Source organism: Mycosarcoma maydis, chromosome 18 (genome assembly GCF_000328475.2).
Source record: "Mycosarcoma maydis chromosome 18, whole genome shotgun sequence".
Classification (NCBI taxonomy): Eukaryota; Fungi; Basidiomycota; class Ustilaginomycetes; order Ustilaginales; genus Mycosarcoma; species Mycosarcoma maydis.
Window position 1 is genome coordinate 60,865 of NC_026495.1, and position 14,701 is coordinate 75,565.

At 54.9% G+C, this 14,701-nt stretch overlaps 4 protein-coding genes across 4 annotated transcripts; 3 read left to right on the forward strand and 1 right to left on the reverse strand.

The window, feature by feature from the left end:
* Positions 1–131: 131 nt before the first annotated feature.
* On the forward strand, positions 132–6,923 carry UMAG_05458 (uncharacterized protein; the record flags this gene model as incomplete). Its single annotated transcript, XM_011393500.1, has 1 exon — positions 132–6,923. The coding sequence occupies one exon, from the start codon at positions 132–134 to the stop codon at positions 6,921–6,923; it is 6,792 nt and encodes a 2,263-aa protein (XP_011391802.1).
* A 1,043-nt stretch (positions 6,924–7,966) lies between these two features.
* On the reverse strand, positions 7,967–8,320 carry UMAG_05459 (uncharacterized protein; the record flags this gene model as incomplete). Its single annotated transcript, XM_011393501.1, has 1 exon — positions 7,967–8,320. The coding sequence occupies one exon, from the start codon at positions 8,318–8,320 to the stop codon at positions 7,967–7,969; it is 354 nt and encodes a 117-aa protein (XP_011391803.1).
* A 786-nt stretch (positions 8,321–9,106) lies between these two features.
* Positions 9,107–9,520, forward strand: UMAG_11579 (uncharacterized protein; the record flags this gene model as incomplete). Its single annotated transcript, XM_011393654.1, has 1 exon — positions 9,107–9,520. The coding sequence occupies one exon, from the start codon at positions 9,107–9,109 to the stop codon at positions 9,518–9,520; it is 414 nt and encodes a 137-aa protein (XP_011391956.1).
* Positions 9,521–10,842: 1,322 nt separating this feature from the next.
* On the forward strand, positions 10,843–14,094 carry UMAG_11580 (retrotransposon HobS hobase; the record flags this gene model as incomplete). The annotated part of the gene is made up of 1 exon (XM_011393655.1): positions 10,843–14,094. One exon carries the CDS (start codon positions 10,843–10,845, stop codon positions 14,092–14,094), a length of 3,252 nt encoding a protein of 1,083 aa, XP_011391957.1.
* Positions 14,095–14,701: the final 607 nt, after the last annotated feature.

The window sequence follows — 14,701 nt, forward strand, 5'->3', positions numbered from 1 at the left end:
GCCGAGTGGATTCGCTCGTCGGCATCGCCACTCGTTGCGCTACCACCATCTCTGTCTCGAGGTGCAAGGAGAATGGCTCAGCCGTTTGGCTCGTCGACGCTGCTTCCGCCGCCGCTGCTTGATATCCGATCATGAGCCAATCCAACGAGACCGACCCAGATCCGCACGCCCTACCACACCAACAGCTCAGCTTGCATCCTCCCTGGACAGACTCGACGCGTTCCCCCACATCTCCCCAACCCAGAGACTCGTACAGTGCGAGCAGCATCCCCGATCACAACTCGGACATCTACATCAACAGCTACTACTATGGCAACACCGACATGTCGGAGCTCGCTGCTGCCAGCCCCAACCCAACTCTCGCTCAGAGCCCTCTCAGCTCGGCCAACCCCACCAATTCCAACGACGATCGCCTCCTGAGACGACTCAGCTGGGACCACTCTCACGACCCGCCCCATCACCAAGCCCATCCAGCTACACAGCCAGCTACACCGCCAGCCGCACCATCCAGCTCACATCGGCGCAGCATTTCTTCCATCGATGCAGGCATCCTTACCGGCCCACTCGAGCTCTCGCCCCAGCAACCACACGCAAGCCAATCTATGCACTATGGCTACAGCGCCGAGTCGGATGTCACCTACATCACCGAGGACAACGATAGAGCACTGCTCACTTTGCAAACCCATGCTCTTCCATCTCGCTCAGTCAAATACCATGAGCCAGATCACCATCACTTGCACCGCACTGCTTCGCCCGACGCCATCGAACAGGCTCACGAACCCACGCTCAAATCCAGCGCAGACGTCTACGCCACTTGCAATTACGACAGAGCCAGGTCCGGTCTCGACCGTTTCACCAAGTCGATCCGCAGAATGAGTCGCCGCGTCGTCCACCATCAGCAGCATCACGCTCACATCCCACTCACAGATCAGGATCCCGAAGAAAGCGATTCATCCGCCGTCGCCGCCGCCACCACCACCACCTTGACTCACCCCGATCGACAGCCATCTTCATCTCACCACGTCCGCCCAAGCACCCACCAGTTGCAGCTATTACGAGGCAAAAGTCTAGGTCTCTTTGGCCCCGACAATCCTCTTCGCAAGTCGCTTGCCGCGCTGCTTTCCCAATGGTGGATGGAACCACTCATCTTGCTCCTCATCCTTGCCAACACCGTCACCCTCGTCGTACAGGCCGCTCCCAGCGTCTATGCACATCCAAGACCCGACAACTACTTTGGCGCCATCCCCGACTACATCCTACTCGCCATCTTTGGCATCTACACCCTTGAGATCCTCGCTCGCATCATCGTGTCTGGTTTGGTCATCAACCCGCCTCCGCTCTACGCTGCGCCCATCCCAACGGCCCACGACGATCACTCAGGTACGTCCGACGCCACCACAAAGCAATCCTTTTCCACCTCCCCCGAGCACAAGCGCCAAATGTCCAGATCCAACACGCTCGACACGCTCGGCCTCTTTGGCGGCAACCTCAAATCTACCGCCCAGAAGGTGCTTGCAGGCAACTCGGGCCTGACCGAGTCCTACTTTGAGTCACGCCGAGCTTCGGCAACAGCAACGCAAACGCAAACCATCACGCTTGCCTCCTCTGCCCCGCATACGCATGACCCTTTGTCGACGCACCAACAGTCTCGACATCCTGCTCGACATGTCAATCAGAGCGAGACCAGCATGTTTCTTTCCGAATCCACCGCGCCCTCATTCTGGCAAAACACAAAGACGCCCTTCGCCGAAGCTTTCGAGAAGCAACGCGTGCAGGCAGTCCATCACGCTTTCTTGCGCCATTCCTGGAATCGTGTCGATGTAGTCGCCGTCGTCGCTTTCTGGATCGCTTTCGCCTTGGCTCTCGGTGGTCAAGAATCCGCCAACCATCACCACATCTACATCTTTCGAGCGCTTAGCGTCCTCCGTTGTGCTCGTCTTCTCACCGCCACTAGCGGTACCACCACCATCTTGCACTCGCTCAAGGCCTCCGCCTTTATCCTGCTCAGCGTTACCTTCTTCACTGGCTATGCCATGCTTCTCTTTGGCATCATCGGCATTCAGAGTTTCGAGGGCTCCTACCGCAGAAACTGTGTCTGGGTCGGTGATCTCAACGGACAGCCGGGCAACAACAATACTCTCTCACAACTCTGCGGAGGCTATCTTACCACCGCCGGTCAAACACTCGGTCACGTCCTCGTCGATGGCGCTCCCTCCGGCTCGTCTCCCAAAGGTTTCATCTGTCCGCGAGGTCAAGTATGCCAAGAGCAATCCACCAACCCCGAATCCAACACGCAGTCCTTCGATAACATTATCACCTCGCTTCTCCAAGTCGTCATCGTCATCTCGTCCAACAACTGGTCGCAGACCATGTACGACATGATCGACGCCGACTACTATTCTTCCTGCATCTACTTTATCGTCGGAATCATCATTCTCAACTTTTGGCTCGCAAACTTGTTTGTCGCCGTTATCACAAATAGCTTTGCTACCCTCACCGCACGTACCCAGCGCAGTGCTTTTGCCGATCAAATCCTTCAGGACAACTCCAACAAAGACCAAACCCAACTCCAAAAAGGAAGGCTCAAGTCGCTCGCCCTCGGCTTCAAGCGTGTGTGGGGCTACACAAAATACCTCTGGATCCTCGCCATCATCTTTGACGTAGCTACCCAAGCGTCTCGCGCAACCTACCTGCAACCGGCAGAGATTCAAAAGCGCGCCAGAATCGAGCTCTACTTTACCCTTGCCTTTGATTTTGAGATCGCAATGCGCTTCCTTGCCTTTGTGCTCGATGGTGACTGGCGTGGCTTCCTCGCCTCCAAGCAGAATCGCGCCGATTTCTTCTTGGCCTTGGTCACCAGCCTCATCCAGATTCCCGTCATCAAGTCGTCCCAAGTCTACCCTTGGCTCACCTTTTTCCAGCTCGCCCGTTTCTATCGAGTCATCGCTGCCATTCCGCGCATGCGTGTGCTGCTGGTCCGAGCATTTGGCTCACTCAACAAGATGCTCAACATGGTGCTCTTTCTGCTCCTCATCGTTGGCCTCGCTTCCTTGATAGCTACCCAGCTCTTCCGCGGAGACATTCCGCAGCAAAGCGATGGCCAGTGGACAGAGATGACATTCAAGCATTCTTTCAACTCCTTCCTCGCCATGTACCAGATCTTCACCTCGGAAAACTGGACCGACGTCCTCTTTAGCGCTACTTCCAACGAGGTCGAGTACAAGCAGGCTGTCATCGCCGCTATTTTCCTGTCGGGCTGGTTTCTCTTTGCCAACTTTATCGTGCTTCAAATGTTCATTGCCGTCATCAACGAGAACTTCAGCGTTGCCGAGCACGAAAAGCGTCAGCAGCAATTGGAGCAGTACCTCCGCCGCAACGAGCCACCGCCCTTGTCCTTCACTGCGCGTCTACTCAACAGGCTCAGTCCCTATCGATGGCTCAAGCGACGCAACGCAGCTCATACAGGCTCGGCCGACTCCGAGCACGGCCGCAGCGACCACGCTGGTAGCGCCAGTGGTCAGACCAACAAGATCGTCGGAGGATCCAAGCTGGACAAGCGCACAGATCAAGAAAAAAAGCAACGCCCCATCTCGATCCACCACATGGTAGACACCTCAACGGCTACGGCACATCGCACCGTCAACACGGTCAGGAAGATGCTCCGTCTCGATCAGCCGGATGAGGAGGTGCCACTCGACAATCTGCAGGCGCGCAGACTGCGCAGCAGTATGCATGTAGACGACTTGCTCCACTCCCGAGCTCCAAGCTCTGCTTACGATGCTGATCCATCCGATCAAGCAGCGCATCGGTTTGCCAGTGAGCGCAGGATGCAGAGGATGCGATCCGACCTCGGTCTCGCCTCGGAATTCGGCGCACATGATGCATCTCGCGCTTTCCTTCCACGTCCCCACAACGATACGCGCCTCGAGCAGGCTCGGTTCATCGCAACCCATCCGTCGTACGACAAGTCGTACTTTCTGTTCTCCAACCACAATCGTTTCAGACGCTTCTGCCAGAGTCTAGTCCCCTCATCACATGGAGAGCGTCTCTTTGGACGACCAGTCTCGCCCTACCGACACAAGCTTTTCCAAATCCTCGTGTTTCTCGGCATCGTAGGCTCGGTCGTCTCTGCCGCCATCGCCACACCTGTCTATCGACGTGACTACTACGCAAAGTATGGCCTTATCCGTGCTTCGTGGTTTTCGATTCTCGAAATCAGTCTGTCGTCGCTGTTTTTGGCCGAGTTCATGGTTAAGACCATCGCAGATGGCCTTGCTTTCACACCCAATGCATACGTGCTCAGCATCTGGAATTCGCTCGACCTGTTTGTGCTGACCACCCTGCTCATCAACGTCATCACCGAGCTTGCTGTGATCGGAGGTGTCTCGAGGTTCACCCGAGCCTTGAAGGCTTTCCGCGCGCTCAGACTCATCAACTTGTCGTCACTCATGCGCGACACGTTCCATGCCGTCATGATTGCAGGTGCCGGCCGCATTCTTGACGCCTCTATCTTGTCGATTCTCTACATCATTCCCTACGCAATTTGGGGGCAGAACCTGTTTGCAGGATTGCTTTACTCATGCAACGACACGTCGAATTCCATTCAGACAAAGTTTGACTGTTGGGGCGAGTACATCACCTCGCCAGGCAACTTTGACTTCTTGGCTCCCCGAGTTTGGGGCAACCCGACCGAAGGCAGCGTCTATTCGTTTGACGACTTCAAGGGAGCCATGCTCATCCTGTTCGAGATTATTTCGCTCGAGGGTTGGATCGACGTCATGTCGACTGCCATGGGCGTCGCAGGTAAGGATCAGCAGCTGCAGAACGACAATCGACAGGTTAATGCGCTCTTCTTCCTCATCTACAACTTGGTTGGTAGTACCACCGTCTTGACACTCTTTGTGTCGGTCATCATCGAGAACTTCCAGACGTTTTCGGGTGCTGCTTTCCAGACAGCCGGTCAGAGGCAGTGGGTCGATCTGCGCAGATTGATCCTGCGCCAGCGACCTTCCAAGAGGCCAAAGCACCGACCCTCGCAGGCTGTCAGGGCGTGGTGCTACGATCGTATGCTCAACAAGAACGGCTGGTGGAGTCGCACGATGACCTTGGTGTATCTGTCGACCCTTGTCACGCTCATGACGCAGCAGTATTCCGATCCAGCATGGGCCAATCAGCTGCGAGATGCTCTCTACCTCGGCTATACCGCCATCTACGCCTTGGACATCGTCGCCCGTCTGCTGGGTCTTGGCTGGAGGAGCTATCGGGAGAATCCGTGGAATCTGTACGATCTCTTTGTCGTCTCAGGCACACTCGCTACAACGCTTCCGCTGCTCACTGGAAGCGGAGACAGCAGCGTGGTGGTACAGTTCCAGAAGCTTTTTCTCACGTGCGTCGCTCTCAAATTGGTGCAGAAGAATCATGCGCTGAACCAGCTCTTCAAGACGGCGTTCGCGTCCTTGCCCGCCATTCTTAGTCTGTTCCTCTTGTGGCTCACCATGTTCTTGGTGTGGGCTATCATGCTGCTCGAGGTGTTCGGGCTGACCAAGTGGGGACCCAACGAGACTTACTCGAAGAATTTCTCGACCTTTATCAGATCGATGGTGTTCCTCAGTATGATTTCAACGGGCGAGGGATGGAATTCTTTCATGCACGACTACACGCTTTCGCCGCCTCAGTGTACACCGGCAGCCAGCTACCTCATGACGGATTGTGGCAGCGAGCCCTGGGCTTACGCGCTCTTCATCAGCTGGAATGTCATCTCGATGTACATCTTCCTCAACATGTTTACGGGTACGGTTGTCGAAAATTTCTCATACATTTTCGACCTCGGAAGCAAAGCGATCCTCACGCCTTCGGACATTCGGTATTTCAAGAGCAGCTGGGCACAAGTCGACCGTCAAAGGAAGGGCTACATTCAAAAACATCAGATTGTTCCCTTCCTCGCTTCTGTCAAAGGTGCTTTGGAAGTGGGTATGTATCCGCCAGAGTGCTCTTTGCAAACGCTCAAAGCCGCTCTGGCGCAAGAAACGGCTGCTTCTCCGAGCCCATCCACCGATGGCAAGGGCAAGGGCGCTTTCGACTTTTTCAAGAATGCCTCATCACCGTTGCGCTCGCCCTTGCGCGACAACGGGGGTAGGGACAAGGACGGACAAGGGATCTTTGCGTGGCCATCATCGTCAGCAGGAGAGCAGGCTGAACGCGCAGCACCGCAGACCGATGCCGAAAGGCTGGCACGCGCTCTGTCAACTGTGGATACCAAGGATCTGCGCATGCGCCGGCAACGCTTCAACCGGCTCTACCACGAAGCTGTGTTACTCGCGCATCCGCGTAAGGGCATTTCCTTCACGGACATGCTGTTGCTGTTGGCACGCACCAAGCTGGTCGACGAGACCGAGGCACTCAACGTCGAAGAGCTCATTGAGAGACAAGACGTGATGGAGCAGATTGAACATCGCATTCGACTCGATCGGGTGCGCGGTCTACTGCAGATGGGCTACTGGCGACGCAGGTTCCTCGCTCTGCGCGACGAGCTGCATAAAGGCGATGCGGGTGGAGAGGCGGTACCGACGATCCTAGTGCACGAGAGCCCAAGCAGATCCTCTCGGCCTTCGTTGCCTACGCTGACCATTCCTGGCTCGCCACCGTCTTCGACAATGTCGCCAACACGTGTAGCGCCAGATGCGACTGCAAAGCCGCGTTTGACGCTGGCACCGTCGCAGCCGTCACTGCAGCAGTTAGAACTGCGTGCATCGCCGGTGATTGAGTCGTTCGAAGCTACAGCGTGGGGCGAGGTGATGAAGAGGATCGACAGCAGCCAGGATGGACATGCGTCGAGCCCAACTCACAGCGGCCGCAGTAGCGCTCAGAGGGAGGATGGACCACGTAGCCAAAAGGGCGGCACGAACGACCATGGTTGGTTCTGACCTGTTGCAATTCGTGATTCATGATTGCATTCATGATTCGTACTTCACCATGATTGCGACTCACAATCACGAATTCACGATTCACGACTCACGATTCGTGATTCGGCAGAAAGACAGCATGCCTGGTTCTGTGGCTGCGCGTGCTGTGCTATGAGTGATGAGTATCGACGTTGCGACGACACGCGTGTGCACGGTGAGGATGGTGTGGCGGACGGCGAGGTGATCTATGAGTGAAACCCACGCGTGGCTCGTGGTAGTGATGAGTGGGTTCGCGCGGACCAAGTCTGTGCTCGCATCCGTGATCGTACATCACTCTGGTGGCGCGGAGCCCACGTGCAGGCTTCACAGACGGACAAGTGATGGCTTTGGCATCTAGCCGACCAAGAAGCATCAAGTCCCTGCACTGCGATTCGGCAGGCCAGCACGCGTTGCTTCGAAGCGGACGCCGGAGAAGCATCAACCATCAAGCATCAACCATCAAGCATGGTTCTGGACGAGGCTACGAGTCAAAATTCATGCCAATCACTTGATACACCCAACCGGACACACGAGTGACGGGCGCGAATCGGTCACGAGTCATGAGTGGCAGCTAGAAGCTGTCAGCCTTGCGCCAAGCTTGTCGCTCAAGGTGTCACATGGAACATTCAATACTACAGAGATTCGTGAATAACGTTATCGAATCTCAACAAAGTCACTGAAAAGAGGAAAAACGTCGTCCTCGGAGCCACCCGCCACCCGAGCAAGCACGCCCGATCTAGGCTGCCCCTCAGGAGTGGCTCCGTAGCTGGCTTTCAATAAGCAACCAACCCCCCCCCCCCCCATCAATCAAGCGCTCGCAGCATCCAGCTCAGTACGCCACAGTTGCTGTCAATACAATCATGAATCACGAATCTAAAATATTCATCGAAGCCAACGAGCGAACGAGCAAGTGGGATCGACGAGTGAGTAGAGGGCCAGCAGCCAAACGAGCGAGCGAGACCAACGAGATGAATGGGGCGGGTCTGCAGGCTACGACGATGCGCGGACAAGCTTGAAGCTGGCGGCTAGGGATTACGAATAGGATCATGCTTACCACCTAGCCAGTTGACCAAGCCGTTTTTGTGGCCATCGGCGCAGAGTGTCTTGCGAGACGAGGGCGCCTGCTCGTCAACGCTGGTTTGCGAATCGAACGCCGACTCGGAACCATCGTTCATGGTTGTCGGATAAGACCAACGCGTGGCGAGAAGCTGCCGAGGCTGAGGAGGACAAAGACGAAGCATCCGAGCAGGATCGGTATCGCTTGCCGCAGACGCTCGCAGGCTGCAGTACGGTCCATGGTTGGTGGACAAGAGATGCGGCTTGCCGAGCACCGACTGCTCGAGCGCGGTGGTGTGGCTAGCCAAGTTGAAGCCATTCATGATTCATGAGTGAGCTTGACGTAGTCTACGATGGGCAAGGAGCCGCCTTCGACGAACATGCGTGATGGTGGTAGCGTCACGCGTGTGTGTAGAGTCGCTGCATGGTCGCAGACTAGTGTCAAGAAAAATCACCAAGGTCAGAACGCTGCGCTGGGAAAGCGGATGGATGGCGAGCGGTTCCCTATAAACCTTTCGATCACCTGGAGCGCTCGGGCCTCCTCCTCCTCCTCCTCCCCAGTTGCGATCATGGATGATTCAGCAACTCCGCCTAGACAGTCTCGTAGTGCCCAAATGTCTGACTCACCTTTACTGCTGCATCATCTGCCGTTCAAAGCAGCTGAGAAGGACTTGCCGTTGATGACTGAGCCGTTTCGTGAGATGCCAAGCTTGTCCTTTATCTGTGCTTCCCTTGGCCGCTGGTGCCAAGATTCATGATTCGCTGTACTTTCCTCCTTCTTGCCACCGTCCACCGTCAATAAGATCGTATTCGCTTCTGCGTCGAGGAAGATGGTACAACGTCGAAATCAAGATGGTGTCAGTAGGCAGACTCTACAGGTCAGGGCACGCCGAAGAAACAGCACCGAGTCGGAAGAGGAGAGAGAAAGCTTCGATCCGACTGGCCTCAGGAGCGACTCATCGCTGAGCTCTATTGGAGAGAATGCCGTGTCCGACTCCATCAACCCGGCCGAGTCCAGCCAAGCTACCCGTGGCAGCTGACAGTCGAGTTAACCCTAGTCTAGCACCCAAGAGCCGATCGACACCGTCATCCCCATCCAGCCGGCAAGCATGCGAGACTTCTCGGGCTCTGGACGCCATCCTCCTCAATCCGCCAATACACCTTTGCCGTCTACCCGCAACCATCAAGACGGGCCAAACCACCAAGGCGAGTCAAGCACCGTGCTGGAACGATGCCAAGCGCTCAAACCAACCATACGCAATCTCAGCGATGAGATGCACTCCTACTACCAAAGCATTGCGATTGCCCAGTCGCTGCACTGGCTTGATGATGTGATCCACCGCATCGACCCTGCAGCTGCTCGTGCTTCATCCGCCTCAAAACCCCCTCTGGTGCCGCTCGACACCTCCTCTCACAGAGGCGGAGGTGGTCCCAAACAAGACAGGGCACTGCAAAAAGCCGTTCCGAGACGAGCTTCGTCATCGAATGGGCTTGCAGCCACGGAACCCTCTCGCGCACTTTGAGGAATCACTGCCATCCTTGCTAGGCAGGCCCGTCCTGCGATTCGACTGGTCGCAGAGGCCAGACGCCTACACAGAGCTGGTCGAGTCGATCATTCGCGAGCTTTGTAGCGGCGATCGATGCTCCAGCAAGGTGCCGGCTTTGCCATTGACTCCCTTGCAACAGTACCTTCTAGAATTGCTAGGCCACGAGTACATACATTCACGATTGTTTTGCTCCAATACCAGGTTCTTGTGTCTTGTGTGTGATCTCTTATGCGACTGGCCGATGAGCTAATGAGAGGATGGTCATCCTCGGAAACACACTAGGAGCCACCTGCGGGATATGGTTGCTGCGAGAAGCCACCTAGGAGCCACTCAGGGTGGTTCCCCGGGTGGTTCCGAGGACGACCTTTTCCTTTTGTCAGGATGTGACTGTGTAGTCACGTGGTCGAGGATGCATGAAAATTTGGAATCGTGAATCACGAATGTATCAACGATTCGGACAATCACGAATCGTGAATTTGTTTTTTGGAGGACAAGGAGATAACTAATCACGAATGACTACGGTCATGAGTCATGAGTGTTTGTGTTAGAATATCTACGATTGGCGTTTAGTCTGATCGCCCACAATCATGCAACCCTTGCAGTAACCTAACCGGTATACACGAGTGACCGGACGGGAACGAGTAGGTGTCTCAGTACGCGCGCTATACGCGCGCGACACGCACTCAATACACCAGCGGTACGTCCGCGGTACGCGTGCGATACACTCGCAGTACGCGCGCCATACGCGCGCGACACGCGCTCAATGCACCCGCAGTACGACCGCGGTACGCGTGCGATACACTCGCAGTACGCGCGCCATACGCGCGCGACACGCGCTCAATGCACCCGCAGTACGACCGCGGTACGCGCGCAAGTATAGTAACTCGCCAGAGTTTCCCCGCTTCACAACATAGCGCTGGTAGCGAGAAGCCCAGAGTAGATTCACACAAGTCGCTGGACGACTGTGGGAACACGCCGTTGGCTACAGACTCGTACCAAGTGGAAGAACCTGAGGGAGAACAGACTCATGCATCTGGCCAGTTGTGGCCACAGCTAGTCAGTTGTATGAGGAGCTGACGTATAGGGAGAAGCTCATGTAGGATACTCCAGTCGACTCATGTACATAAATACAGAGGGAACGCTCACACTTTGTAGTTAGTCCCTCGTCCAATTCACACTATCCAAATACATCCCAAACCATTCTCGACCCTACTCAGTCCCAACTCGCCTCTCTAAGGAAAGGGAGACTTCGATCATCCAGCGCCCGCTAAGGATTCACCGCGAATATTGAAAAGGTTATGAGCCCAATCAATGATCAAGACCTTGCCTTCTCCTCTATGAGGGTTGGACTACCCAAACGGCTGATGTCCTCGGAGGACTACTTCGAATGGGCGACCTCGATGCAAAATGTCCTTTCGTGCAAAAACGCGAACTTATGGTTCATCATCGAGGGACGACTCGTCAAACCCGAGGAACATCTGGGTGAGGGAGACCTTAAGGAAGTGAAGCTCGGCAACAAATTCCCTACTAAGGATATCGCCGAGTACTATCGAGCTGACGTGGAAGCACGCAGCATACTCCTCAAACTCCCTGGGACCCGCAGCCAGCAAGCCCTGGTCGATACGTCAACTACTGCTCGAAAAGTCTGGGAGAAACTTCGCGAGAACTACGCGCAGAACGTTGCTCAGCAGATTGCTTCACTCGAAGCGCAGTTGGCGAACCTCTACCAAGGAGATGACAAGATCAACGTCTACTCCTACAAGTTGGAGACTATCTGCAGGAAACTTGACCACGTGGATGCTCCGGTTAGCGGACTTCGCAAACTGAGAACCTTTCTGCGTGGCCTCGGTCCCCAGCACGATGTCTGGCGAAAGATCTTCTACTTCAACACTCGTCTCTTCTTCCAGAAGGAAGGAGATTCCGACGAAACAGCCAACAAGAAGGCCCTGGAAGACTACGAAATTGCCGTCAGCACGATTATGGCTGAAGAAGCCGAGCAAAAGTCTTTCCGGCGCCAATACCCAGCTCGGGCCATGCAAGCCCAGTCGCAGCCTGTCAAAAAGGGCAAAGACAAATTCTGCACTAACTGCAAGAGGGATAACCATAACCTCGAAGACTGCTTCATGGAAGGAGGTCCCAAACACAAGGATCGCACCGAGAAGCAAAAGCAGAAGAAAACCAAGAAAGTGACGGGAAACCTGGCACAAGTCGACTCCGACGAGATGAATCTGTGTCTCCACGTGTCCACACCCGATGACAACGTCGCTCCCCAAAATGAAACCTGGATCATTGACTCTGGCGCAAGCCGACACATGACCGGCGACAAGACCCTCTTCTCGACGTACGGACCATCTCCTGTCCAGGAGGTATTCGTCGCTGACAACAGAGGAGTTCCGGTTGCTGGCATGGGCAACGTCAGACTGGTGATGAGTAACTCGAAGGGATCGCGGAAGTCGATTACACTTCAAGATGTCCTCCACGTTCCAGGACTTGGGAACAATCTCTTCTCTACACCACAGGTGCAACGCCTCGGTGGAAGCATCAACTTCACCAAGAAAACGGTCGAAATCTTCGACAAAAAGGGTCGACTGGCCCTGAGGGGCAAACGCCGTGGAGATGTGAACTACCTGCTAGTGGAAGGAACTACCACCGCAGTAGCCAAACTCGTTACTAGCGAGAAAGCCTTGGACCAAGCCAAACTCTGGCACCAACGGCTAGGCCACCTCCACATGCAGGCCACGCTCAAGACAGCATCGCTTACCGACGGCATGAACCTAAAGGCTATGTCGGGCCCCTCTGTCGGGAACAACTGCGAAACCTGCATCAAGTCGAAGCATAGGCACGCACCGATCAAGAGCCGTGGACCCAAGACAACTCGACCACTCGAGCTAGTTCACATGGATCTTGCGGGGCCTCTGCCGGAAGGCTTATCCAAAGAGAAATATTACCTACTCATGGTGGACGATTGCACGAGATACTGCTTCGGGGCGGCACTGATCTATAAGTCATCAGCCTTCCAAGCATTCCGAACCATCGATCGATGGACCCAAACGCAACTGGGAAAGCGTATCTGCCGAGTCCGAACGGACAATGGTGGTGAATTCTTGAGCAGAGAGTTCTCGAACTACCTCAATCACCGAGGTATAGGACGAGAGGTCACTCCAAGATTCACACCACAATCCAACGGTCTCGTGGAGCGCACTAACCAGATTGTCAAGGATTATATTCGGTGCATGCTAGAAGAAGCAAACTTGACTACCCAGTACTGGCCATTCGCCTTCAGTCACGGGCTGAAGCTTCGAAACATGTCGGCCACCAGCACGGATTCTTCCAAGACACCTCATGAAGGAATGCATGGCAAACGCCAGGATCTTCAAGGCCTCCGGGTCTTTGGGTGTAAAGCATGGGCACGCGTACCTGACGAACTCCGCAAATCCCTGGATCCCAAGTCTGTTGAATGCATACACCTGGGACATGTTAGCAATAACCACCCTTACATATACAGACTCATGGACGTAGAAACCGGCCAGATCTTCACAAGTCGGCACGTCATCTTCCGGGAGAACGAGCGGATTCGGCGAAAATCTGAAGCCCCCTTCGAGGAACTTTCAGATGATGAAACTGGAACCACGGGAAACAATCTCCCGAGGCCAGGATTACCGGCCCCGGTCCGCTCATCGCTGAACATCCCAAGGACTTCCCCATCGTCCGAAGAACCCAGTCAACCAGTGGGAGCCACCAACTACCCTCATCTCGCCTCAATAGAGGAAGCGCAATTAGCAGATACTACCGAGAGCGGTGATTCACTGGAGAGTCCAACTCAACAACTTGTTCCTTCAGCAGAATCCACAGATGACGAATTCCATGAACCGATCAACCTTATTCCCTCAAGAAGGCGACCTCAAGACATCCGAGGCCGGGACTCCCCATCGCGGCATCAAGAAATAGATGACGAGTCCGATGACTCTCTCGCTCTTCTCCCGACTCCTCACCAAACAGTGGGAGGAGATACAACAACAGTGGGAGATACAAGAACAGTGGGAGACAAAAACAACGCAAACGAGAGCACGGGTGACGAGTCACGTTACAACCTTAGGGCAAGGCCCCACAGACTTGGCGATTACGCCCGGCACGTGACAACAAATCTTTCAAAGCCACCGGCCACCCTGAAACAAGCTCGCATGCGCGCCGACTGGCCCCTATGGGAAGGTGCCATCCAGGCAGAACTCAAAAGTCATGAATCCAACAAGACTTGGACCCTCGTAGACCACCCACAAAACAAAGCCACCAATGTGGTCAGCTGCAAATGGGTATTCGCCATCAAGAAAAAGGCCGATGGATCTCTCGACAAATACAAGGCACGACTCGTCGCACGAGGCTTCACACAGCGATACGGATACGACTACGACGAAACCTTCTCTCCAGTAGTAAAGGCCACCACGTTACGCATCCTCATCGGCCTCGCCGCGGCATTCGACTGGAAGATTGTTCATTGGGACGCAGTCACTGCTTTCTTAAACGAAGACGCCTATCGGCAGAAGTATACATGACGATGCCTCCCGGTCACGAAGTACCCGGGAAGGTCTGCTTCCTGAACAAAGCCATCTACGGTCTCAAGCAAGCCGGCCGCGAATGGTACCTCTTCGCTACGAAGGTACTCGAACAGCTCGGATTCACGAAACTGCAAGAAGACCACTGCCTCTTTCATTCCAAGAAGGCCGGACGACAGATCTTACTTGCATTATACGTCGATGACCTCGTCGCTGCGTCACCAAAAGCATCGGAACTCGCCTGGCTCCACACCGAAATCCAAACTCATTTTAAAATCACAGATCAGGGCGATTTATCTTCTGTGCTCAACGTCAGCGTGTCGAAATCTACCAATTCCACTTCCCTAGGCCAACCTGGTTACATCCAAAAGATCCTCGATCGTTTCCAGATGCTCGAAGCGAAACCCAGCCTTCACACCATTACCCGCCACTGGGCATTGCTCATCCCGAAAACCCCGAGCACTGCTCCGTCGCGGACAGGAACTCTTCCACAGCTCGTAGCCTCTGTCAACTACCTGGCTTGCTACACTCGACCAGATGTGGCATACGCGGTACAAGCTCTCAGCCGCTATTTAGCTCAACCGACGATCCACGCACTCTCTGCTGG